The sequence below is a fragment of the Dromiciops gliroides genome, chromosome 2, assembly GCF_019393635.1.
Source record: "Dromiciops gliroides isolate mDroGli1 chromosome 2, mDroGli1.pri, whole genome shotgun sequence".
NCBI classification, from domain to species: domain Eukaryota; kingdom Metazoa; phylum Chordata; class Mammalia; order Microbiotheria; family Microbiotheriidae; genus Dromiciops; species Dromiciops gliroides.
Window position 1 is genome coordinate 511973205 of NC_057862.1, and position 25827 is coordinate 511999031.

The following is a 25827-nucleotide window of genomic DNA, read 5'->3' on the forward strand; positions in this document are numbered from 1 at the left end:
TGAGAAGGCAAAATTATGCTACACTAATTAAATTTCTTTTTTTTTTCTACCAAGAAGATCTTTAGAATGAGAAGGATAGAACCAAAATAGATGAGGTAAAAGAAACCCCAGATAATAGAAATAGCTGCTGCCTTTACTGAGTTCAAGTGACAAGTTCTGAGATAATTATGTATATTACAATGTATTAAAAGGACTCTTGGCTATGAATACCACTTTCATTTACTAAAAGTTATAGAGAATAAGAAATGTGCCAAAAGACACAAGTGTAATCCTTAATTTCAAGAAGGTAAAGCTGGCAGATATCTCCAATTATAGCCTGTTGTACTTGACTTAGATTCCTAAAAAATTCTAAAACATGTTATTAAAGGGAAGGTGTGCAAGCACTTAGAAAGGGAAATAGTAATCACTAAGGGTCAGGATTGGATCATTACAAACAAATTATTTCAAACTAACATGATTTCATTTTGTTATTGGGTTATCAGAGTGAGGCAATGCCACCAATATATTATAATTGGATTTTAGAAAGGCAATTAACAGCCTATTATGGCATTTTTCTGGGCAAGATGAAGAAATAAATAGATGAAGAAATAAATGCTAGCTCATGGGAGATAGGATTTAGACTTGTGATTTCATTGGTATAGGGAAGTACTAGGTAAGGAAGTACTCTCCAATAATACAGGGTAATATTTCTCTGCAATTCATATTCTTAGAGAATTGTCTAAAACTGAGAGACATTAAGAAACTTGCCTAGGGTCAAAAAGCCAGTATTTTTCAGAGATAGTACTTTGACCTGGGTATTACTACCTTTAAGGACATCTCTATTCATTATACCATGCTATCCACAGATAATAGTATAATTCGGTAGACTTGGAAGTAATTGAATGATAAGATTGAAAGAGTAGGGATTAATAATCCAAACTCAACCTAGAGAAGTCTCCAAGAGTACAGCAAAGAGTTCTTCTTAGGCCTGTGCTGTTTAACATTTTGTATCAATGACTTGGCTTTAGGCATGCTTCTCCAGATAGCACAAAGTTGGAAAGAATGGCTAATGAAGTAAATGACAGATTCAGGATCAAGAAAGATCTCAGTAGTGTAGAATAATAGGATGGGACTAAGGTGAAATTTGATAGATATTAAAATCCACAGATTAGTTCAAAATGTCAATTATATAGGTAAAATAAGCAGAAACAAGGCTATTTATAGTAGTTTATTGAAAGAACTTGCTATTTTAGTGAGCTTTAGGTTCAATTTGCATCATCATTTTAACATAGCAACTTAATTGGTAACATATGAAAAAAAATTCCCAGCCCCTAGCATATGTCCTAGGAAGCAAAATGTAATAGTTCATATTTTATATTCATTTACCAACTGTCAGCAGTTGGAGATTACTATTTGAAACATTTTTTAAAAATCCAAATTAGGATAAGAATAAATGCTAATAGTTACATAATAAATATTGATCGATTGGTTGATTGACACTTATAAACTGTAGCACATATGGAGGAGTAAATTAAATATGGATAGCAGGCTGGTAACCATGACATATAAAAATCAGCTATATTAATTAGAAATGATCAGTCTGGAGAAGAAAAGACTTTATGATGACATGATATCTTGAAAGGCTGTCATGTGGATGAAAAATTAGAATTGTTTTACTTGCTTCCAAAGGGCATAATTAAGGGCTATGTTTGGATGTTACAGAAAGTAAAATTTCAGTATGATATAATGAAATGATTTCCTAAAAGTAATAGCTTCCCCAAAGGGGAATAGGTTAGATTTCAAGGCAATAATTTCCTTTTAGACAAAGATCTTCAAGCTAAGCTTGGGATGACCATATCAGGCATATTTTAGAGGGGATATTTCTTCATCTATAGGTTGAACAAGAATATATCTAAGCTCCCTTCTAATTCTGAGATTTTATGATTCTATCTTGGGTTTTGCCTTTTTTTTGGAGGCAATTGAGGTTAAGTGACTTGCCCAGGGTCACACAGCCAGTAAGTGTTAAGTGTCTGAGGCCGGATTTGAACTCAGGTCCTCCTGACTCCAGGGCCGGTGCTCTATCTACTGTACCATCTTGCTGCCCCAGGGTTTTGCCTTTTTAAACTATAATCACATTATTAATGCTTTCCTATTGCTACTTAGGGACATATACATAGAGTAATTCATTTTCAAAGGACCCATATTAAAGGAGATATTCTAAATGCTTGGGTGTTAAGTTTGATAACAGCAAGCTGTTATTTGCTTTAATGTCTCAGAAACTAACTTATTCATTTATTAGCCAAGATAAACTGATATTTTCAGTTAGTGTGCCCTTTGCCTAAGTCATGATGTACAAATCAGTTTCCAATGTTCCATATAGATAGATAGATATAAACTAATGACCATCAATGAATTTAAAATGAGTGGTTTGTACTTCTGCTCACAGCTCAGTTTCCAGACTAATGGACTATTTACCTATCTTCCCTGAAGTTCTTTGTGTATGTAGAGTACTTATAAGACAAAACAAAACAAAACAAAAAAACCTTACCATCAATCTTGTTATAAAGATTCAACCAAATCATAGTTTATAATATCACTAGGCTCTCATCAGTTTTAAAAAAATTATTCATTCGCTTATTAATCCAAGAAACATTTATTAAGCATGTCCTGAATATAAGATTCTGAACTAAAAAATGTAGATATTATCCAAGAAGATGATAACACTATGAACAATATATACAGACTCAAGAATATGTTGACTATTGATGGTCACTAGCTAGAATAGTACCTTCTAATTAGCAGCAATGTAGAGACATTAAAATAGTAGAAACAAGTAATGATCAGATGTAAGAACTTAAAGGGATCTTTCATCAGATGTCAGATCTGGAAAGGACTTTAGCACCATCTGGTCCAACTCTCTCAATTTTGAAGAGCAAGAAATTGGGGGGTAAGTAAAAAGGAATAAGAAGAAAGCTTTCTTAAAATTAACATTTTAAGAGATTAATAAGATGACCATCTTTCATGATCAGAATCATTTAATCATCTGTTAAATCTTAAATTTGTTTTCATATTGTTGTCTCTTGCGGGTTATCCTACAAGAATGGTTAACATTGATTTTATAGGGAGACCATATAGGCGAGATGGAATTATGCTGGGAAAAAAAAATATTTTGTCATGTTTGGCTTTCTAAGGACCATTAAGATACTTCAAGCTGAATTAGTCTTTCTGATGCCTTCTGCATCTCATGCCTTTGTAGATCAACCCTGATAAAATGGAATAACAGAATTATCTATGAGTCTCACCCCACTGAATACTTATTTAGGGCTGTACTAATTATTATTTAATATTAGAGGCACTTAAATGGTGACATTAAGATTTGAAATTTTTCCAAAAAGTAGAATTTATATTGAATGTATGTGTGTTTTTCATAAGAATTGTGTTAATATTAGTTTTCAGTGAAATCCCATAATTAATGAAAAAGACTCCTCTTGAGAAAGCCACCAACATCTAGAAGATTCAAACAAATAACAGCTTTGCTTTGGAGGTCAGAGACTATCTTTCTAATTTGTTGTCAGGATAAGCAAGTTCTGAATAAACATTTTTGACGAGGCTAATACCTTAATTTTAAAGCAGTAAATGAAGAAACACTAGGGAATATGAAGTAGTCCCATTGACAGTGTCTCTTCTCCATTTTCATAGGTTCAACTTTCCAGTTTACTTTGATGATGTAAAGTTGACTTAAGGATGAGTCTTTGAATTTTGATATATGTAATAATGATGTGCAATCCTCCTTATAAGGCTCTCCATTATAACACCTTGTCTCACAGAGGCATTATTTCCACTTCTGTCTACAAAATGCCTAAGACCTCCTTGAATGAAACAACATTTTACAATATCCAAAAGTTTGGTTTTTAGGCAAATGTAGATTAAGCACATTGCCATTCTGAGAATAAAAGTCACAAAGTAAATTAGAGGTTCATTTAATCCTCTCAGTGGAGTAATGGAATCAGAAATTTATATGTTAAAAATATCATCATGTATATACATATATATGTATTAGTAGAGAACAAATCACTTAATTTTATTTATAGCTAAAACTGTTCTGGTATACAAACCTGGAGTTTTAGTAACTGTTTCATTAACTTCTCTCACTCCTTTACCTACAAGTAAAAAGACAAGTTATCACTTTTAAGAACATACGTATTTTTGAATATTGTTGAAATAATGCTCAGGTGAAGCAAGTCTCCTTTCTCCAGATTGGATAAATTTATGAAATAATTAAAGTCTAAAACATGTTATTTTCTTAAACCCAGAATTTTACTTTTTTAGAGCAGGGCAAAAAAAGAAGTGAATTTAAAGGAAATAGATAAACTCTGATCCAAAGGATAGTGCTTCTATTTAAGTGAGAGTGCTACAACAGAGAGCCTTGTAATGAGGATGGCTTACACAAGACACTTTACCAAAAATGTGTGCCCCAAACTAAATCAAATTTAGAATATGAAATTTATTTTGAAAAAATGGCACAAAAAGACATAAAAATGAATTTACACATGAATGACTAAGGAAACTAAATTTTGTCCTTGAACATTTAGTATGGACTCTCAGGTTAGCTTAATTTAAAATCTCCTGCCTTTTATTACTTTCTATTAAAATGTGTCATGGCTTTTTCAGTGTCCCGTTTCTTATTCTTAGAAGATAAAGGTAAAAGCAACACAAGACTTTTGGACAACTCCTATCTTGGGCATTAGTAACAGGCCCCAGGAATCTCAACATAAAGCCATAGATTTAATTTAATTCTAAAATATTTACTTATATGGTTCAGTATTCCAGATACATACACTTTAAAATTTAGTTGAAAACTCAAAGGTTTAGTTGTCATTGAGGTTTGACCCAGAATTGTTTTTTTTTCTTTTCTATTCTGGGAAAACAAAATTTTCCTGGTAATTAATAATTTTCCTACTAATTGCTTTTGTGATTTAAAATAGCAAAAGTCACGTCAAGAGTACATAAATTCAATGTCTCCCACTGAAACAGCTTGAGTGATCAATACTTACAAAGTTTTCTTTAAGCATATGCTCAGGCTCTTGGTGAATTTTGTCCATTTTAACTTAGAAAAATAAATGCTTTCCTAAACATACATTATTATAATTTACCTGGTAGAATGACTCTCTTCAACAAAATATCCTTTCTTCTTTATTTGAAATAGAGCAAATGATTAGATTAATACATACACTTAACCCATGCTCTTATTTTGTTAAATCAGCATATATAAATATATATATATTTCCCCCCTCTTTAATTATTAATGTATAATAGATTCCCTGGTATGTTTGATTTTGTCACAGATGTGGAAGCTATTTTGAATCCTACTTTTTTCCTTAGAAAATTACTTTTACTCCATGATTAATGACTTACTTTTACAAACAGGTGATTTCCCTGTCCATTTCATATCTGGTTTACATGTCCGGTGCTCAGATCCACCCGCAAGAAAAAATCCAGGATGACAGGTATATACTAAAGTATAACCAAAAGTAGGAAGATCTATTGCTCTCACATCTGCATGGGCTGGTGTCTCAGGTTGTCTGCATGCATGAGCTGCAATAAGTTTAAGATTATTAGAAAGCACTAAGGCAGGAGTTATACTATAGCACATTAAAGATGATGAACTTTTAAGAATTAAGAAGATTTTCCTAAAGATACACAGAGAACTTGGAATTATTTTTTTTTACTACAAATCTACAGCAAATTCATTTTTCACTAAAAATAAACCTGAGAAGCATTTGATAACTAGCAAGAATTTGTTTTGTAAAGACCAAATCCATGAATCATGGACTACTGGGCCATGAAAATTAAGGTGAGTTGTATGTCATAAGTGTTTAATAACAAAGAATGTGACATCCCAGATTGATACAATTGACGCTGTAGAGACTATGTAGGCAATTGCAACAAACAGGATCACTTTTTTTCTTTTCTTTTTTTGGGGGGGAGGGGAGTTAAGTGACTTGCCCAGGGTCACACAGCTAGTAAGTGTCAAGTGTCTGAGGCCAGATTTGAACTCAGGCCCTCTTGAACCCAAGACCAGTGCTTCATCCACTGTGCCACCTAGTTGCCACAAACAGTATCACTTCTGAAATCTACCCAGTAATGTGATGAAAATTTTTAAAAATTGAATTATTGAATTGGATTTTTCACATTTAATATAGTTAAATGTCATTTTGGTTTTAGAAATTCATTTGAATTTATTTATTGTTTATGTACACGTATACTAATCATTTTTGTGTTGAAGTGGTAATAGGTAAATTGGATCCTGTATTTACTGTGGGAAGAACTATAAAACTTCAAAATTGAAGTTAAAAATGAAAATTTAAAGGCTTCTTTATTGTCATCTTCTACACACCAGAAGACTAGAAAAACCGATGGGAAAGCTAGGTAGTGGGGGATAATATGGGGTCTGAAACCTGGCTTTGCCATTTACTACATCTATGACAAGCCAAGTCTGTGCCTCAGTCTCCACAGCTATATAATGAGAAGGCTTAGAGTCAATAGTTTCCTAAGGTCCTTTCTATCTCTAAACCTATGATGCCTTCTTTCCCTTTCTGGTTATATACTGATGATATTGATTTTTCCAGTAACACGGGCTTGAACTTTGGATTCCTATTTAACTTCTTCTCTGTTCCTCATTGTCCACTTCCAGTTGGTTACTATTAATTCTGCCTCCACAAAATTTCTTGTATATATCTGTCCTTTGCCATTCACTTACATTGCCACCCCAACTCTTTTAGTCTCTCATTACTTGTTAACTAGACTATTGCATAGAATCTTAGGATTTTAAAGTTAATATACCTATTCTCAGTCTCTCCCCTCTTTCATTTAGCCTTCAAAGTTCAAAACTAAATAAAAAAAAAAACAAAAAACATTTTGACGTAAAAGTCTGTCACTCTCTTGTTCAGAAATCTTCAGCGGCTCCCTATTGTTTCAATAGGATAAAAATCTGCATGCTCAAATATGCCCTCCTCCTTCCCCACCCCCTACCCAACCAATCTTGCTCCTTCATAGATATATTTCAACTACCTCCTTAATTTCATTCACTCTATGTCCCAATTTCTTGACCTCAGTTTTCCTTCTCCTATATTCAGAAATGCACTAACTGTATCCCTAGTCTATAAATCATTCTCTTCATTCCCATTATAGGTTTTGAAGCAGAAAATGACCATTTGTTAGGGATATTAAAATGTGGAATCTTTTGAGTTGGAGTAAAATGGATAAAGAGGTCTCTTTCAACTCTCAAATTCTATGATTTTTCCTCTAATATATCCATGAATGCTCTCAGTTGAAAGTGAACTCTCCTCCTTTAAATTTTAAGAGCACTTAAAAATCTGTTTTCCTAATCACTTTGTATTTTTATCATACTTAATGTATTTTTAAACATATATTTTCAGTATGAGATTGTAAGCTCCTAGAGACAGAGATTTTGTTTGTGGTTTGTTTTGTTTTTTCAAATTTTTGGATTCTGAACACCTACCAAAGAACCTTGTGCAAGTAGATGTTTGACAGATATTTGGCAAATTGAACACTGAGGGATGCACATACAACATAATAACAATATGCAGATATTATACTTATCCTTGGACAGTAAACACTTGAAGGAAATGGGCTATTTAATGCACCTTCCCTTTACTTAGGGGGAAAAATATAACAATTGCACTTTATTACCTTAGAAGTACAACTTATTATACGTATAATTCCACTAAGGTAGACACCTGCTTTTTAATAACATAATTCATACTTACGAATGCATTCAGTCTGTATGCCACTCCATGTTAAATTAGCAAGGCAAGAGCGTGTTGTAGAGCCCTGAATGTGGTAACCCTTTCTGCATCGGAAAAAGACAGTGCTTCCGACCTGTTGAGAAAACCAAAGAAAAGCCTCAGTGAAAAAGAAAACTTTAATTTAAAAACTACGATTAATACTCAAATACTAATCAACAGTGATATTATATATAACAAATTATGTATTATTTATACAATGATATATCATATATACAATTTTCATTGTATATATTTTTTATTTTACTATTCAAGCCATTATCAGATTTATTCTGTATAAACTTGGTCAGGTATCATTACAGAAGAGATTACTAGATTTCTAAATTACCACCCCAAATGAGTTGAGACATTATAATTTAGGAGTTTATTTAAGGGGGCTAAAAATTAAGTCTCCTTATTTTAAAGTAGCAATTATCTTTAATTATTTCAATTTTGTGTGTGAGAAAGTATGTATGAAATACAATTATTCGAAGAATGACATTACACAATTTATAAATAATATATTCTTTTTAAAAGTTTTACTATCTTCCTACTGTTGTTAATAGTCCTAATTTATTTTTGTGGTTCAAAATTATACTTTTTTAGATAAAGTCTTTTTATCATTCTGGCTTGCCTTCTATCCTATCTAGTTCTGTGTTAAGCAGGTTTCAGGCACTAATTAATGCTCAGTTATGTTTGTTATCTCTAACAGATAATAACAATGAAAAAGCAAAAAAGAAATGTTACTTCTTATGAAAACAAAGTGGGTAGATTAAGAGTTCAGTTGACCAGGAGATATACTGACAGGAAACCTACACTCCCATCATTTCCTACCACTGAATCCCTAAGTCCTCCTTCCATTATTTCTATTTTCCCCCTAGCCCACTTTCTTCTTTTTATCTTAGAATCAATTTCTTCCTTATCTTTTCTTCCCTCTCAGTTTCTTTCCTACTTCTTACATGAAAATTTCTGTCCTTACTCTTCCCCCTAACATCCTACCACAAACGCCTTCCCTGCTGCCTAAGCCGTGGAGAATTAGAGTCACAAGAGAAGTACTATAATGGAAATAGTACTGGACTTGGAGTCAGGAAAGACATGGGTTCAAGGTCTGATTTTTATATTCACTTAATATGTGACCCTGGGCAAGTCATTTAATATGTCTGAGCTCCAGCTTCCTTATCTATACAATGGAAATAGTAATATTCCCAGACTGGTTGTTAAAGATAATATAAAAGCCTTTCCCCAGTGCTTAGTAAAAATCTCTTATTCTTACTGCATGAAATATCTCTTGGATCTGATAAATAAACCTTCTGTCTTACCCAGCTGGGAACCAGGCTAACACCATTTCCTGTATTCTCCTCACCTTGGTCTCACTTTCCACCCATTTCCACCTCATTAGAAACTGAGATTCTGCTCCTAGATACACCCTTATCTGATAGGTGAATCTTTTTGTTTTTCATTTCTAACCAGGAACCAATCGACTAAAACAACTTCATACAGTCTGCTTGTAAGGCCTCTGACTTGGTACCTTTCCCACCTCCCTGCTTTCTAGAATTCTTTTATACACCGTTTTCCTCCATTAGAAGGTAAACTCCTTGATGATAGGGACTATTGTTGGCTTTTACATGTATTCCCAGAATTTAACATAGTACCTGACATAGTAAGTGCTTAATAAATATTTTAGCTAGCTAGCTGTCTCTCTAAAGGCTGAGTGTGAAGAGATGAAAGAGTACTTGATGTTGCTAGAGCAGGGGGAATTGTGTTCCTGAAATCCTAACTGAGAATCTGAATCTGTTTTCCCATACTTATACATAGTGGTTAGGTTTTATACTAAGAATTGCATGGTAATATGCTTTAGATACATAAATAGTACATATTCATAATAATGATATATTGATAATTATTGGCTTGTGAACCCAACCACAATGCAGTTAATTCAACTGATATTTATTAAACACTTATGTACAAGACAATGTACTTGGTTTGAGGGATAAAGATGGAAATGACGTAGTCTCTTCTTGCTTTTAGGAGTTGACAATATAATCTAAATTTTCTTTCTATGGGAAAATGCACCCTAAGTTTCAAACAAGTGTCTTGCAAACAAATGGGAAACCATAGGGAATCAGACATGTGTACACATTTATGTTCACACAAACATATGTGTGTATGTATGTATGTAGGAAGGGTGAGTATAGATATAGATATATCTCAGTACTTTGTTCTATCTTTTTATCTCTCCTTCTGCCTCCTTGTTACAAAGTTATTGTTTTCATAGTGGCCTCTAGTCACTTTACTCCTCTCCATTCACAGTCCTTCCTCAGACTCTGTCTGGCTTCATGTTCCTCTGTAGTCTTGTCCCTATAGTTAAACATGTATTCCTCAGCTCATCTCAACTCCACTCAGGCCTAAGTTCAATGTGGGCTTTGAGTTTCCCAGGTGGCAAATGTCAGAGCTAGTATTCTAGCTAATTTTATTGGCTAACACATTAAGTATTGCTTATCCTTCACCTGTAATAAACTCTTCTTTTATTGGATAACTACTCTTTTCCTAAGAGGTAAGAGTTTTTAGAAAAAAAAATAGTCTCTGGAATTCTGATATCCTGGGTCTACCTCCTTGAACTGATCCTTGGTTTTCTTACCCTTCACTTTATTTTCTCACTCATGATACTATTTTTTTTTTCTTGATTCATGACTTACCTGGCTAGCTGTTCCTTCCTTATCTCCTTATCAGGATAATAGTGTTTCCTAAGACTCTCCAGTCCTATATTCTCTTTTCCTCTTCTCTCCCTTCTCTTACCTTCACCTCCCCTTCCATTTTCTTCTCTTCTATTTTAATCTGTATATCCGTTTCCCTACCCCATCAAAGGCCATTAAAGTACCATTTCTATGTAGGTAATTCCCATATCTACATATCACACCTTTACCTATACTTTGAGCTTCATCTATATCTATCACATTACTGTCTACTTAATTGGCCCCTAAGTATCTCAAATGCAACATGTCTCAAGAATTCACTATTCTTTTATTAAACATTATTAGCTTCCTTTTTTCTGTTGAGGCCACCACCATTCTTTTAGTAACCTCCATTCACAACATTGGAGTCATGTAAGCTCTTCCCTCTCTTTTAGCCCCTTATCCAACAGATTACTAAATCTAATCAATGTCACTTAATTATTTCTTTCACATTCATTTCCTTCTCTACATTGAAACGACTACCACCCTAGTTCAGTACCCCATTGCTCCTCAAAATGACCACTGTAACAGTGTTTTCATTGGTCTCTTTGTTTCTAATCTTTCCTTTTTCCAGTCCATCTGACACAAAGCTGCTAAATTATATTAATGAAGCAGAGGGATGATCAGGTCAATCTTCCTTACATACTGAGTTTTGACCAAACTGGTCTACATGCATTTTCTCATGAAAGACATTTTATCTCTGACCTTCATACTTTCACACAGACTGTCCCCTATGATTGAAATGTTCTTACTCAAATCTGGTTCTTGGAAACATTGGGTCTTTGAAGGAACTAGCTCAAGTGCCACCTCTTATACAAGATTTTTCTTGTTACTCTCATTTATCAGTGTCCTCAAACCCCCTTCCCAATTACCTTGTATACACATGATATTTATCTGTATTCATGCTATTTCTCCACATTTGAATGCAGTCTCTTTGAGGGTGAGAGATGTTTCATTTTATTCTTTGTATCCTTAGCACAGTATCTAGCACATAGTAGGTACTTAATAAATGCTGATTCAATTGTCCTGATTAAGTATATTTTAACTACCAAGTCATTCTTAAATTGAAGCAAACCAAAAAAAAAATTATATATACCTCATAACCTCTAGAGCTGTTCTGCATTCCAAAATGTGGGGTGCCAGGATCTGTACAGGTATTGTGAGCTGGATCTAAAATTCAGAGTTGAAAAATATCATCAAATAAAGTTATATAAGGTTTTAGAAATTCTGCCTTTGCCAGTGTATACAATATAACTATTTCTTACTGAAATAATACTTCTCAGAGGGAAAAAAATTTAACTCAAGTAAAATGAAAGCAAAACTATGTTCACCTTTCCTTTAAATTTCATTCATTACTTAGTACTATTTGGTCAGACTGTAAATTGATTGTCTGCACTGAAGAGTTACTTGAATTACACATATGGCTTTAAGGAAAACAAATTCATATCTTAGCAGAAAGTAATATGAAAATCATAGAGGAAATATTAGGAAGGGGTAGTCCAACCTCACTCTCTTCTTTCTATGCTGAGCCATAAATTAGTGATTCTTAAAATAATAATATTATTATACTTCAATATTTTAATGGAGCCATGATCTCACCAATATTGTTATTTACTTCAGGGGTGTAACTATATATACTTTTCTTTTCAATAACATTTTTCCCCACATACTCCCATGAATCCTCCATAATGGGAAGTCTTCATGTATAGATAATCTGGATGAATATTTTAGTAATTTTTAAAACTAATTAGTATGATGCTATATTTAGTAAGTCTACATTATTTGTCCCTTTATATAGACCCTATTATAATTTGAATAGCATTTATGTTTTCCTCTTCCTTCTTCCTCAAGACTTCATAAATGACAACAAGGAAAATAATAAAGGTTTCAGGACTGAAGCAGATGGGAGCCCAACATGTGACATTATCCCCAAATGTTGCACTTAAGCAATCAAAAGACCTTTCAGCTTCATCATTACTTATATTCTACAGCTGCTAATGGGAAAATGGAAGAGAAAAAGTCTTTGAAATAAAGCATCAACTAACCTCTTGGGGAAAAACAAATTCAGCCCTGACATACTTAAAACAGCAACAATTAAAACCAAGTGAAAGCAAACGCTTCTAACTTTAGAAAAGCTAGATCTTCAATGAGATTGTTTCTGCTCCAGAAAAAAAAAATTATTATTATTTTTTATAAAGGAAGTACTCTTCAATGGCTTATAATATCTAAGATCTTTAAGTGTTTACTAGAGAAGTACATGTTGTTATTTACTAGTGTGAACAGAAATATATATGAACCAAATATATATATATATATATATACATATATATATATATATACACACACACACACACACACATGTTTGTATATATGTATTTTGTGATGAAATAATGGGATTTCACAGATACTCAAAGACCCACCTGGAGATTAATCTAAACTGATTGAATCAAGTGAGAGTTAACTGGGTTGTAATCACACCTGGCTAGCCCTGAAGAAGGTATTGTTCCCAGAAGCTAGACTGTGAACTCAACTTGAGAACACCTTCAAAGCCAATGGATTTGGATGATGCCAACCAATCAGCTTGAAGCAGCATGTAAGGACCGCCTCTGTTCCAGACCTATAAAAAGCTTCCACAATCAGCTTGCTAGAGAGTTCTTGATTAAAGCAGGCTCATGGAGGAGGACTTCAGGAAGAATCCAACCAGGCTGGAACTCTAGGCTAGATAGGACTTCTTTTTTCTTAACTTTCTGAACTCCTTGTAAATATCTGTATGCTTTAATAAATGTTTAATGCCCAAGGACTGCTGCTAAAGCTTCTAATTTAAGGTGACCACAATTTAGATTTTAAACATCACAATTTGTACATGTCTATACAAATATATGTATATATGTATGTGTGCATTTTATTTATGTATGTATATATACCATAGATATAGATAACTCCTATATCTCCATATATAGCCTTTACCTATATCTTGAGCTTCATCTATATCTATCACATTACTGTCTACAGAATATCTCTACTCGATTGGCCCATATATAGATACACACACACACATATATGTATATATGTGTGTGTATATAACAAAATATAAATATAAAAAATATAAAAAAATAAATATAAAAAATAGACTAACAAGTCAAGGAATAAAGAAGTTTTCACTTTCTGCAAAAGCAAAGACAATTTAGTCAAATACATCAAGAATTGTAATTATTAGCATCACTTTGATTATGAGGTATGGAGGATAGATGAGGAAGGGGAAGATAAAAATTCTTGAGAAGAGAGACATTCTGATTTTTTAGCATATATCTCCCTCTCTGAGGGTGCTCCTTAGTTAGTCTAGATGATGAGCAATAAGGAGGGAATGGAGAGAGGAAGGTTCTGGAAAGTGAGGACAATGTAGCAAAGTAATCAGTAGGCCCTTAGGTTCCCCAAATTGATGCATTATAGTCATAACCCCAATCAAAATAGTATGGTACCTAGAAGCCACCACCTCAATGTCAAAGAAAACCAATCCATGAGATTAAATGATTACAACACAATATAACTAATGACTAGACTAGGGTACAACCTGATATGGTATATGAAATTTATTTGTCAAAAAATAACACAGATTTTATTAATTCATTATTACCAATACAAGTGGGTTGTATTCCACTCCAAGTGCCATCTGCTTGGCAGACTCTTCTTGAAGAGCCTATCAATATAAAAGGAGATTTGCACTGGAAAGAGACTTCAGATGTGTAGATGAAGCTTTTACCACTAATCCTTCCCTCAGCAGGAGTGCCAGGATCACCACAGAATACAGCTAGTGAAAGAAAAAAAATCAACCAGATAAGTGGGGAAAGCACTTGGGGAATTAAAACAAAATTTAAACCTGTTAATTTAAACCTGCTAAAATAAACATGTTAATGTTAATCATTAAACTACAAACATTAGTTTATAGTCCCAACAGACTAGAATGGGACCAAAAGAACACTTACACTAGAAACCATAGCCTAATATCAGACTGCCTAATTTACTTGTGGACAGTTAAATATAGCTCACAAAATTTAATGTAAGCTTTATGTGTTCCTACTTTTCACAAAAGGCTATGGAAAGTGTCATTTATGTCCTAATTAAAGGATATTCTCATTTCTTAATATGCAGTACTCTACAACCATTTGCCAGAGAGTACTCAATTAGTCCTCAACGACCAGAGCACTGAATTCTAAGCCTCTCGATACCAGGACAAGATGGAAGGATTTGGGAATAGTACATTTGTAATATTGTATAGAATAAGAATCTCATGCAGAAGACACTGGGTGAAATTAAGATGTGCTTCTCTAAATAACTTACGCAGACACTGTGGAACATCACCTCTCCACACGCCCTGTCCTTCACAGGAAAGGATTGCTGAACTGGAAAGCTGATAGCCCTCAGCACAACTATAGCTTATGCTGGCCCCCCAACGGTAATCCGTTCCCTCCACTTTTCCATATTGAACTTGAGGGGGTTGACCACACATGACAGCTATTTCAAGAAGACAAATAACATTCAGTGTTACACAGCCTTTACCTCATATAAAACATTCAAATTACTTCACATTCTAATTCAAACTCATATGGCACTTAATGTATATCTTTTGATGATAACAACTAAGGAAATATTAAAAATCAGTGCTGGTTAACTATTAGGTGAGTTTTTATTACTTCTAAGAGAGGGATATACTATTACCTACATTTGGGAAAACCCCAAATACTCTCTCTTTCTCTCTCTCTCTCTCTCTCTCTCTCTCTCTCTCTCTCTCTCTCTCTCTCTCTCTCTCTCACACACACACACACACACACACACACACACACACACACACACACTATAACTTTTGTTTTAGAGATTTCTCTAGAAATACACTCTAGCATAGAGAAAGATCCAGAGAAAGAAACTTATTTTTTGGAAGGGGAAAAGGGGAGGGGGGGAATGATCAAACCTAAATCATATAATCCCAAACTTAATTTAGGGGATGGGGGCTATGCTATAAGATATGTGTCTCATCTATATCAGTCTAATTTTCTGATTTATTGTCACCATATCATAAAATGAAACAATACCTTCCTTGTAAAGGTAGCAATGAAAACCAACCAAACAAACAAAAATCCTCAGTGACTTTGGGAATCTTATATTTCTTTTAAAGGTAACAAATGCAACAAGTAATCTATTATTTGTTTATTTATTTATATATTCAAAATTAATTTTAAAGCCATGCAAAAACAAAAAGAAGTTTGGAAATTCAAAACATGGATTTTCCAAAAATTTTGGTGCTTTATAGTCATGCTTTATCATTAATACTAAAGTTGTTTTACCTTCATAATGCTATGTAGCTATTCCTTTTCCATAACTACACTTGTATATATGATGACAACAGAAACACACTAGCGGGTGCCCACAAGTGTGTACATGCGTATATGCACACAAGTGTGTATATGCATACACACACACACACACACACACACACACACACACACTTCCCTTGTATAAGCATATCCTCCCTGGAAGAGAGGACTTGAAGCAATAGCATTTCTAAGCAAAAAGCCCGAAGGATTTACAGGCTTGTGGGTGAGAAGCGATTTTATTTCAATTGAAAGTTTGACTAGCATGTATTTTTGCCATGAGATTGTCATATACCTCTATCTAGTTGATTTATTCTTTGTAAAAATGTTTCTTTTTTAATTGGCTATACCAGGGCTTCTTAAACTTTTTCCACTTGCAAACCCTTTTCACCTAAGAAATTTTTACATGACCACGGATATATAGGTATACAAAGCAAACATTTACTGCCAAATTTTTCATGACCTCCACATTCGGTTTAAGAAGCTTTAGGATAGACATAGTTGAAGACAAAAACTGTTACTATTCTAGCTTTCTCAGTGACACATTATAAATAATAAGGAAAAAGTTCCATTGGGGACTGTTATTTGAACACTTGTAAAAGTTTAAAAAAAAATACAGACCTTTGCAGACAGGTTTGCTCTGATTCCAAGTACTCTCTTTTGTGCATCTGATTGTGGAAGCACTAGTGGGTTCCATCAGATATCCTGGATTACATTGATAGCTCACAGTTTTATTAAAAGTAAAGTCATTTCCAAACTGAATGCCATTTGCCAAGGTACCTGGATCTCCACAACTTATAACTATAAGGGAACACCAAAAGCATTTTTTGTAATATCTTTTTTTAAAAGCAAAAATATTTAAAACTTTTATTAAATAAATGTGGTCTATTTTCAGATTATTTCCTTTGAAGTGTTATGAAAAGTGGGAAAACATATATATACATATATTCATACATATATATGGTAGGCCTCCATCAGTTGCGGACGACCATGGATCAGCACCTTGAAGAGCTACAGGCCACAGTGTGGCTGTGCAGTCCGATACAGGAGCCAGTAACTGCTGCATCCCGTGTTGTATCTACCCCAGGTGGAGTAACTGGAGTGTCCTCTCCAGGGCGCTAGCCTGGGTGAATCAATTGGAAAACAAGCTGTTGCCCATGCAGCAGGTTTTCCCTTTCCGCGACATTGGTGGATGCAAAGGAGAGGCAGAGCCAATACAGTTTGGCACCAGTGCCACCGTAGGAGTTGCCAGAGGGATGTGATGTCCAATATCCAACTGCCTAACGGACTCTGACTCCTGATTTTTTGGGGGCAATGAGGGTTAAATGACTTGCCCAAGGTCACACAACTAGTAAATGTCAAGTGTCTGAGGCTGGATTTGAACTCAGGTACTACTGAATCCAGGGCCAGTGCTCTATCCACTGCGCCACCTAGGTGCCCCCTAGACCATATTTTATTTTATATTATATTTTTATATTTTATATTATATTTTGCTGTATAAGGTTTGAAAATTAGGACTGGATCTATACTTTTAGAGGTTCTTCACTATTGGTGACAGATTGCCCCTTAAACCTGGATCTATGTCTTTGTCTAGTCTCTGTTCTAAGATATATCACAACCACACACAGTAACTGATTGAGGTTATAACTGCTGCAGGCAGCAGCCACAATTCAGAATGTTTTGCTCCATGAAAAGCTAAGTTGTTTGTATGAGCAGGAATCTGGGACACTCATCTCAGTAATACCATCCTCACATCAATCAGCCCAGTTTGCCACAAAAGTTAACTTTGGAGATACACTTATAAATTTGTTATGTTTATTTTAAAGATGTAAGATCTTAAACAGGTTAATGAATACAAATTTTTGAATTAAAAAAAGTTTTTTCTCCTCTCCTCCACCCTTCCATTTAAGAAATGAAACTGTGGAAGAAATTCTGTGAAAGTCAATAGACCTTTTATTAAATAGCCATTTATTAAGATTAATCATACTATTCTTAAGTCTACTGGATAAGTAAGGGCCTCACCTGTACAGTCAGGAGCGGTACCAGTCCACGTCCCATTGGCTGTGCAATGGCGAGTTGTCAGCCCTGAAGTCTTGTAACCTTCCCAACAGGCATAGATAACTGAGCTGGAGAAGAGGATTCCATCACTGTTTATTATCATGCCATTGGCTGGGGTGCCAGGATTTCCACAAGACACGGCTATCAGGAAAAAGGACACTCAAAATCAGTTAAGTCATTACAGATGCTGGGACTTTAATAGACCATGTTTTTAGCCTCAAACCTCCAGTAGCATGACTACACTGTGAACCTGAGATGTATCTATGGATTAGAGTCTCACTCATTTCATTAAGGAATTGCAAATGCGAAAAATAAGTGTTCTCACACTATAGTTCCTGAAATGTATTTTTAAAAGAAAACTTAAATATATGAGAAAATGTACTTTTTTGAGATTACAATGACAGTTTGTAATTATTTTACATATTAAAGTTAATGTATTACTACAGTAGACAGAACACTGAATTTGGAGTTTAGTACCTAGGTTCTAATGCTATATTAACACATATTACCTACCTTAGTGAACTTAGGCAAATCACTTAAAACTGTCAGCCCCAATTCCCATCTCTAAAATCAGGGGGCTGGATTAATGGTTGTTTAGGGACCTTCCAGCTAAAATCTATAATTCAATTGAGTAGAAATAAAATATAACTAATGTAAGGACACAATTAAGCAGAGTTTTTTTTTTTTTTAATCATGCAGTCTTGTGGAAATTATTTGTTGTCCTTGGATTAGAGATACCTGCAGCTTTCTCTAAATGGTTACTCTAACCCTGCTGCTTTAGAGCAAATAGATAATTCAACAATTTAACATTTGACAACTGTTAAAATGTCTGGTTAACTCCTCTCTATTACTCTTGAACAGTAAATTTTTTCCTACCCCAATAATCACTCCTATCATCAGGAGAAAGAAATGACAAACCACTCCAGTATCCTGATGCCTAGAAAACCCCCAAAGAGTTGGACAGAACGGAAAATTGAATAAATAACAATCAGCTTAATGACAAATATTCTCTGCCAACCTCCCCTTTTATCTATGTTTGATTTCTCTTTCCTTTACCTCTCCTGTGAAAGATGTTAAATTCTTTATCCTAAATTGTAACAGAAAACTGCTAAGTGTATCTAAAAGATTTTGAAAACCATATGTGTACCCTAGGAAGTTAAAATTGCTAACACTGAGTAATCTTTCTGAACACATTAATTTTTGTTGTTGTTGTTGTTGTTCAGTTTAGTAACTCAAGTTATTTGACCTCTCTTTAATGGATCCAGCCAGTAGGTAATATTATCCTTGGGTGTTCCAGGGACTCAGGATGAGAAATTAACCCACACTACAATTGAGTACAGTTCAATTTAACCAACATGTATTAATAAACCTTTATAATGTGACCACCACTGTGAAAATCAACTGTAATATAAAGACAAAGATTGTTGTTGTTGTTTGTCCTTCTTTAATGAAGAGAACTAGGACATCAGAATGATGTCATGACTTGCAATGAACTGGGTTTAAGTAAGGGAGAGCTGTGCAAGTTCACCAACCTCACCCTCTCCTCCAGAAGCATCTGGGTCCATTTGAAAGATATATATCAGGACAACTGGAGATGGGTCCAGATGTTTTAGGCAATTGGAGTTAAGTGTCTTGCCTAGGGGTCACACAGTAAGTGTCTGAGGTAAGATTTGAACTCAGGTCTGCCTGACTCCATCCCAGTACTCTATCCGCTGTGCCACCTAGCTATCCCTTAAAGACAAAAAGTAAACAGTTCCTCAAGGTGCTTACATTCATCTGTTACTATTAACAAAGGTATAACTTTATTAATGAAGGAGATGGATTTCTGAAAATCTGGATATCAATTAGACCATATTTTATTTTATTTTATTTTTGTTTGTTTTTCTGTGGGGCAATGAGGGCTAACTGACTTGCCCAGGGTCACATAGCTAGTATCAACTGTCTGAGGCTGGATCTGAACTCAGGTCCTCCTGACTCCAGAGCCAGTGCTCTAATCCACTGCACCACCTCGCTGCCCCCTAGACCATAATTTTAAATGGACCAGAGGTATCTGCCATTTATTTGTTGTTGTTCAGTCATTTCAGTTGTATCTAACTCTACATGTCATGACTTTACCTCATTTGAAATTTTCTTGGTAAAGATACTGGAGTGGTTTGCCATTTACTTCTCCAGCTCATTTTACAGATGAGAAAATTGAGGCAATCCGACTTAAGTGAGTAGCTCAGGATCACACATCTGGTGTTTGAGGTCACATTTGACCTGATTTCAGGTCTTGCACTCAATTCACTATAGCTCCTACCTCCCCTATTTTCTATTTATAGGAACCCTAAAACTACAGGATTTAGAACTGGTAGAGCCTTTAGAGATTATTTGGTTCAAGCCTTTCATTTTATACATTAGAAAACTAAGACCCAGAGAAGTCAATTCAATTCACTGTTTATTAAATAAGAAGTGTCAGACAATGGGAATGTGAAAGGAGAAGGGGAAGAAAATAAGCATTTACATAGCACCTACTACGTGCCAGGCACGTAGGATTACGTGTTAGTTACAAATTATCTCATTTGATCCTCACAAAAACACTGCAGGATAGGTTGTGTTATAATCCCCATTTTACGGTTGAGCAAACTGAGGCAAGCAGATTAAGTGACTTGCCCAGGGTTACATAGCTAGTAAATATTTGAGACTGGATTTAAACTCAGGTCTTCCTGATTCCAGGCCTAGCCCTCTACTTTGTCCTTGAGCATAATGAAACAATTTCCTTAAGATATTTATATTCTAATATATGCGTGGATAAGTAAATACAATATTTCCACCAATTCCAATAAATACAATTCCAGTAAATACAATTCCACTAATGAAGTGGAAGGGATCAAGAAAAGCTTTCTGTGGGTGGTGGCAGCTGAGCTGAACCTTGTTAAGGAGACAACCAGGTAGTAGTGTGGAAGGTGTATGTACATTCCTGCAAGATGCATTGAATCTTTTTGCCAAATGAATATCCCTTTGTTTTGCTTTGCTTTTCTTAAAAACTGGGAACAGGTATATCTTAGTTTTGAAAAACACTTTACATCCTGTTTATTTTTTTAAAGAAAATTCCATTTTATATATAATTAAACAACTATATTTTGGTGACATCTCCAAAAATGAAATTATTACAACTGTTTGATGTGCTCTGCAGACTTTATAGTAATGCACTCAGTCCTTCTCTAGAGTGATTTAGAGATTAGCTTGAAACTTTCTGCTGGTCCAGAATAGCACTGTCCCTCTATTTCAAAGGATTTTGCTGCTATAAAGATATAAGATATGCCAAATATAGAACCCAGGTTTTCTGAGTCCCAGCTCAGTGTCTGTCTTATGTTATATGTAAAGAGGCAGTTTGATTGGTCAATGGATAGAATGCTGGCCTTGAGTAACTTACACTGTGTCTGCCTCAGTTTCCTCAATTATAAAGTAGGGATAAAAATAGCACCTTCTTCCCAAGGTTGTTGCAAGGCTCAAATGAGATAATAGTCATAAAGCAGTTAGCACCATTCCTGGCACATAATATTAGTTTTTCAATTATATCCAATTCTTCATTGACCCCATTTGGGTTTTTGGTTTTGTTTTGTTTTTTGTTTGTTTGTTTTGGCAAAGATACTGGAACAGTTTGACATTTCCTTTACCAGCTCATTTTACAGATGAGAAAACTGAGGTAATGAGAGTTAAGTGATTTTCTCAGGGTCACACATCTAGTAAGAGTTGGAGACCAGATTTGAACTCAGGAAGATGAATCTAGCTGCACATAATAAGCAGTATGTAAACGTTAGCCATTAGCTATTAGCACCTACTTCCCAGAGTTGTATGACTCTAATGAGATAATATTTATAAAGTGCTGAGTGCAATGGCTGGAACATAGTAGGTGCTATATAAATGTTAGCTCTTGTTATTCTTATTAAGTCTGGTATCCTGATTAGTGATGCTTTCTAAAATTAATAAATAAATATCTGGTTTCTTTTAGGGTAAAATCACAGTGGGTGCTCTATGGCCAGTTCATCTTTCCAGATTAACTCTAAAATACTGATTTTATTCTATTTTATTATATACCTGTCTTAGCCAGGTAAACCCCAATCCCTCCCCCACCCCTACCCTGTTTCTCAAAAGCTTTAATAGCCAGTGCAATTAAAAAGAAAAAATATCCAAGAAAAAGGTCTCTAAACAATTTGTCAGGATGATCTATGTATTTTATATTCCCCTTCTGACCCCGGTTCAATAGTAGCTCATTTAACATTAAATACCCAGGGCAATGATTTTAATATGATTTACCAATTTAATTGAACAAGCTTTTATTAGACTCCAATTATGTCTCAGGATATACTAAGTGGAGAGGATATAAAGACCAAAAACATGCCAAACAGTTCCTTCTTTCAAGGAGATTACATTCTACTGGGCAGGGGGGAGGCAACATGTGTACTAATAAGTAAATATAAAAAATACATGAGGGAGGTAGCTAGGTGGCGCAGTGGATAAAACACTGGCCCTGGATTCAGGAGGACCTGAGTTCAAATCTGGCCTCAGACAGTTGACACTTACTAGCTGTGTGACCCTGGGCAAGTCACTTAACCCTCATTGACCCACACACACAAAAAAAATACAAGAGGGCAGCTAGGTAGCACAGTGGATAAAGCACTGACCCTGAATTCAGGAGGACCTGAGTTCAAATCTGGCTTCACACACTCGACACTTACTAGGTGTGTGATCCTGGGCAAGTCACTTAACCCTCATTGCCCCCCCAAAATATATGAAATAAATACAAAAGGGGGTGAGAAGTAGGGATGAACAACACAGGAAACAAGCAAAGGTTCCCCTCTAAGAAACTACTGGAGCTGAATCTTGAAGGGAGTGAGGAACAACAGGCAAAGTTAGGGATGGAGATCATTCCACAGAGAGTCTTTGAATGGACATGGAGGTGGGAAATCAGAACCTTGGTCAGTTTGGCTGGAGGTATAATGAGTCTGCAAAGGTAGGCTGAGGTTGTTGTTGTTGTTTGTTTGTTTGTTTTCCCCCTGAGAAAAATTGTCCCAAAACAGAATCCTAAATCTGCAAAATATATGGATGCCACCAGATGAAGAGACAGGAGATTCTCATTCTAGTTCTGGCTCTTTCTTCAATTAAGTTGTATGGATTTGGGCAAGTTATTTAACCTCTCCATGTCAAAGTTAATTCATTTGTAAAATAAGGGGGTCATATTAGAAAAATTCTAACATACTAAAACTCCTATTTCATAAACAATAACTGAAGGATAATCCAGCTACAAGCATTTATTGACTACTACCTTCTAGGCATTGTGCTAAGCACTAGAACAAAAATGGAAGTCTCTGAACTCAAGGACATTACATTATTTAGGGGGTATAACAACAGTTACAGACATATGTATAGCCCCTTATTGGCAAGGGGATTGGTGGAAATTATAGTGTTTACAAGCTAGAAAAAACAACTGAAAGATCATGGGAGGTGGAAGTCATACAGGACCAGAGAAAGAGGAAGAAGAAGGTTTGGTCATGCCAAGTGCTGGTGGCCAGATGACTGCAAATGATCATGACTTGAAGCCAAGTCTGGCTCACTGATCTGTGTAAGAATTGAACTACCTACATAAAATTTTTCAGATTCCCTGTGTTTTGTGTGTGTGTGTGTGTGTGTGTGTGTGTGTGTGTGTGTGTGTGTGTGTGAGGCAATTGGGGTTAAGTGACTTGCCCAGGGTCACACAGCTAGTAAGTGTCTGAGGCCAGATTTGAACTCAGGTCCTCCTGAATCCAGGGCCAGTGCTCTATCCACTGTGCCATCTAGCTGCCCCATCAGATTCCCTGTTATCCCCTCTCCAATTTCTCCTCCTCCTCTACTTCGTTATTCATTACTGGTTGAGGCAGCTAGGTGGCTCAGTGGATAGAGCACTGGCCCTGGTGTCAAGAGGACCTAAGTTCAAATCTCACCTCAGACACTTACTAGCTGTGTGGCTCTTGGCAAGTCAATTGACCCCAAATGCCTTAAACATCTAGGGCTATCTCCAGTCATCCTGAGGATAGATGATAGACAGATGAAAAGATGGATAGATGGATGGATGGATGGATAGATAGATTAGATAGATAGATAGATAGATAGATAGATAGATAGATAGATAGATAGATAGATAGATAGATAGATTGATTGATTGATACCTAGATAGACAGAAAGACAGAGACATATTTTGTCACTGAACCCAGATGGCTCTGGAGGAGAAAGTGAGGTTGGTGACCTTGCACGGCCCTGCCTCACTTAAATCCAATTCAATGCAAGTCATGACATTACCCTGATGTCAAGGTCCTCTTCAAGAAAGAAGGACAAACAGGGGAGGTGGAGCCAAGATGGTGGAGAGAAGCCAGCAAGTTGCCTGAGAGGAGAACCTGGGGTTCCCTAAAAAATAACATTAAATCAAGCCTCTAAATGGATTCTGAAACTACAGAACCTACAAAAAGACAGAGAGACACAATCTTCCAACTTGAGTTAATTTAGAAGACTTCAGGAAAGGTCAGTCTCACTTGGGGAAAAGGGGAGCACAGTGCAACTCAGCACGGCGCAGCACAGAGTGGGTCTGGGCAAGTCAGCAGGAAGCTCTTGGCCACAGCAGAGCAACTGAGGCCCCTTGATCCTGTCTCAGCAAGCTGGTGGCATAGCAGGTCAGTTGTGACATCCACCAGCACCACCTGAGAAGCCAGGCTACTAGTTGGAGGGCCACCCATGGGACAGATGGGACTGGGCCAGGACATCCCAGCACCTGTAGCAAGCAGAGATACCAAACCCAGGGTGTTGAGGAATCCACAAGCCATAGAGGCCTCAGAGTAGAAAGCCAGTGACACAGCTCCTATCTCCCAGCACAAGAATCTTGAAACAGTGACCCTTGTCAGTGATCCTTGTGCCCCAGGAGCAGACCTCAACTTAAAAAAAAAAAGCTACAATATGAGTAAGAAACAGAAAAGGGCTCTTACCACTGAGAGCTTCTGTATCAGCAGGGAAGAGATAAACACAAACTCAGATGAGGACAATACTCTCAAACTGCCTACATGTGAAGCCTCAAGAGAAAAGATGAATTGGTCTCAAGACCAAAAAACGTCCTGGAAGCACTAAAAAAGGATTTTTAAAAATCAATTGAGAGAAATGGGGATAGAAATGAAAGCAACACAAGAAAATTGTGAAGAAAGAATCAACAGCTTGGAAAAGGAAGCACAAAGATTGACTGGATAAATCAATTCCTTAAATCCATTTGGCCAAATGGAAAAGGAGGTACAACACTTACTGAAGAAAACGATGCCTTAAAAGTTCAAATTAGACAGATGGAAGCTAATGACTCCATGAGACACCAGGAATCAATCAAACAGAATCAAAAGAATGAAAAAACAGAAGAAAATGTGAAATACCTCATTGGAAAGACAACTGACCTGGAAAATAGATCCAGGAGAGACAATTTGAGAATTACTGGACTATCTGAAAGCCATGATCAGAAAAAGAGTCTAGACACCATATTCCAGGAAATTATCAAGGAGAACTGCCCTGATATTATAGAATCAGAGAATAAAATCATCAGAAAAAGAAAGAAAGACAAACAACAACTCATTACTAGTGAATGGGCATCATTTGCCTTCGAATAGTTCCCTGCTCTCTTTAAATTTTGTATACAATATGCACTTTTATTAAAGGTTTTATCTCTTTATACCAAAGATGAATGAATATTTTTTATAAAGGCATAAACCACAGAAAGAAGGGGAAAAGGAAATCCATAAGCCAGATGTTCTTAATTTCTTTTTTCCTTTTTAAATCATGAACCCCTTTGGGAGTCTGGTGATTTTTTAAAAATCTGTTCTAGGTTTTTGTCCTCTTCTA

General features: G+C 35.5%; 1 protein-coding gene across 1 annotated transcript in view; it reads right to left on the bottom strand.

Moving 5' to 3' along the window:
• The window catches only part of CSMD1 (CUB and Sushi multiple domains 1), a 2580735-nt gene that overhangs the window by 22128 nt on the left and 2532780 nt on the right, over positions 1-25827 (bottom strand). Inside the window, 8 exon segments of the mRNA XM_043985743.1 lie at positions 4095-4139; positions 5395-5574; positions 7770-7881; positions 11613-11686; positions 14151-14324; positions 14855-15028; positions 16504-16683; positions 17905-18081. Of these exon segments, the coding sequence (XP_043841678.1) occupies positions 4095-4139; positions 5395-5574; positions 7770-7881; positions 11613-11686; positions 14151-14324; positions 14855-15028; positions 16504-16683; positions 17905-18081 (1116 nt within the window).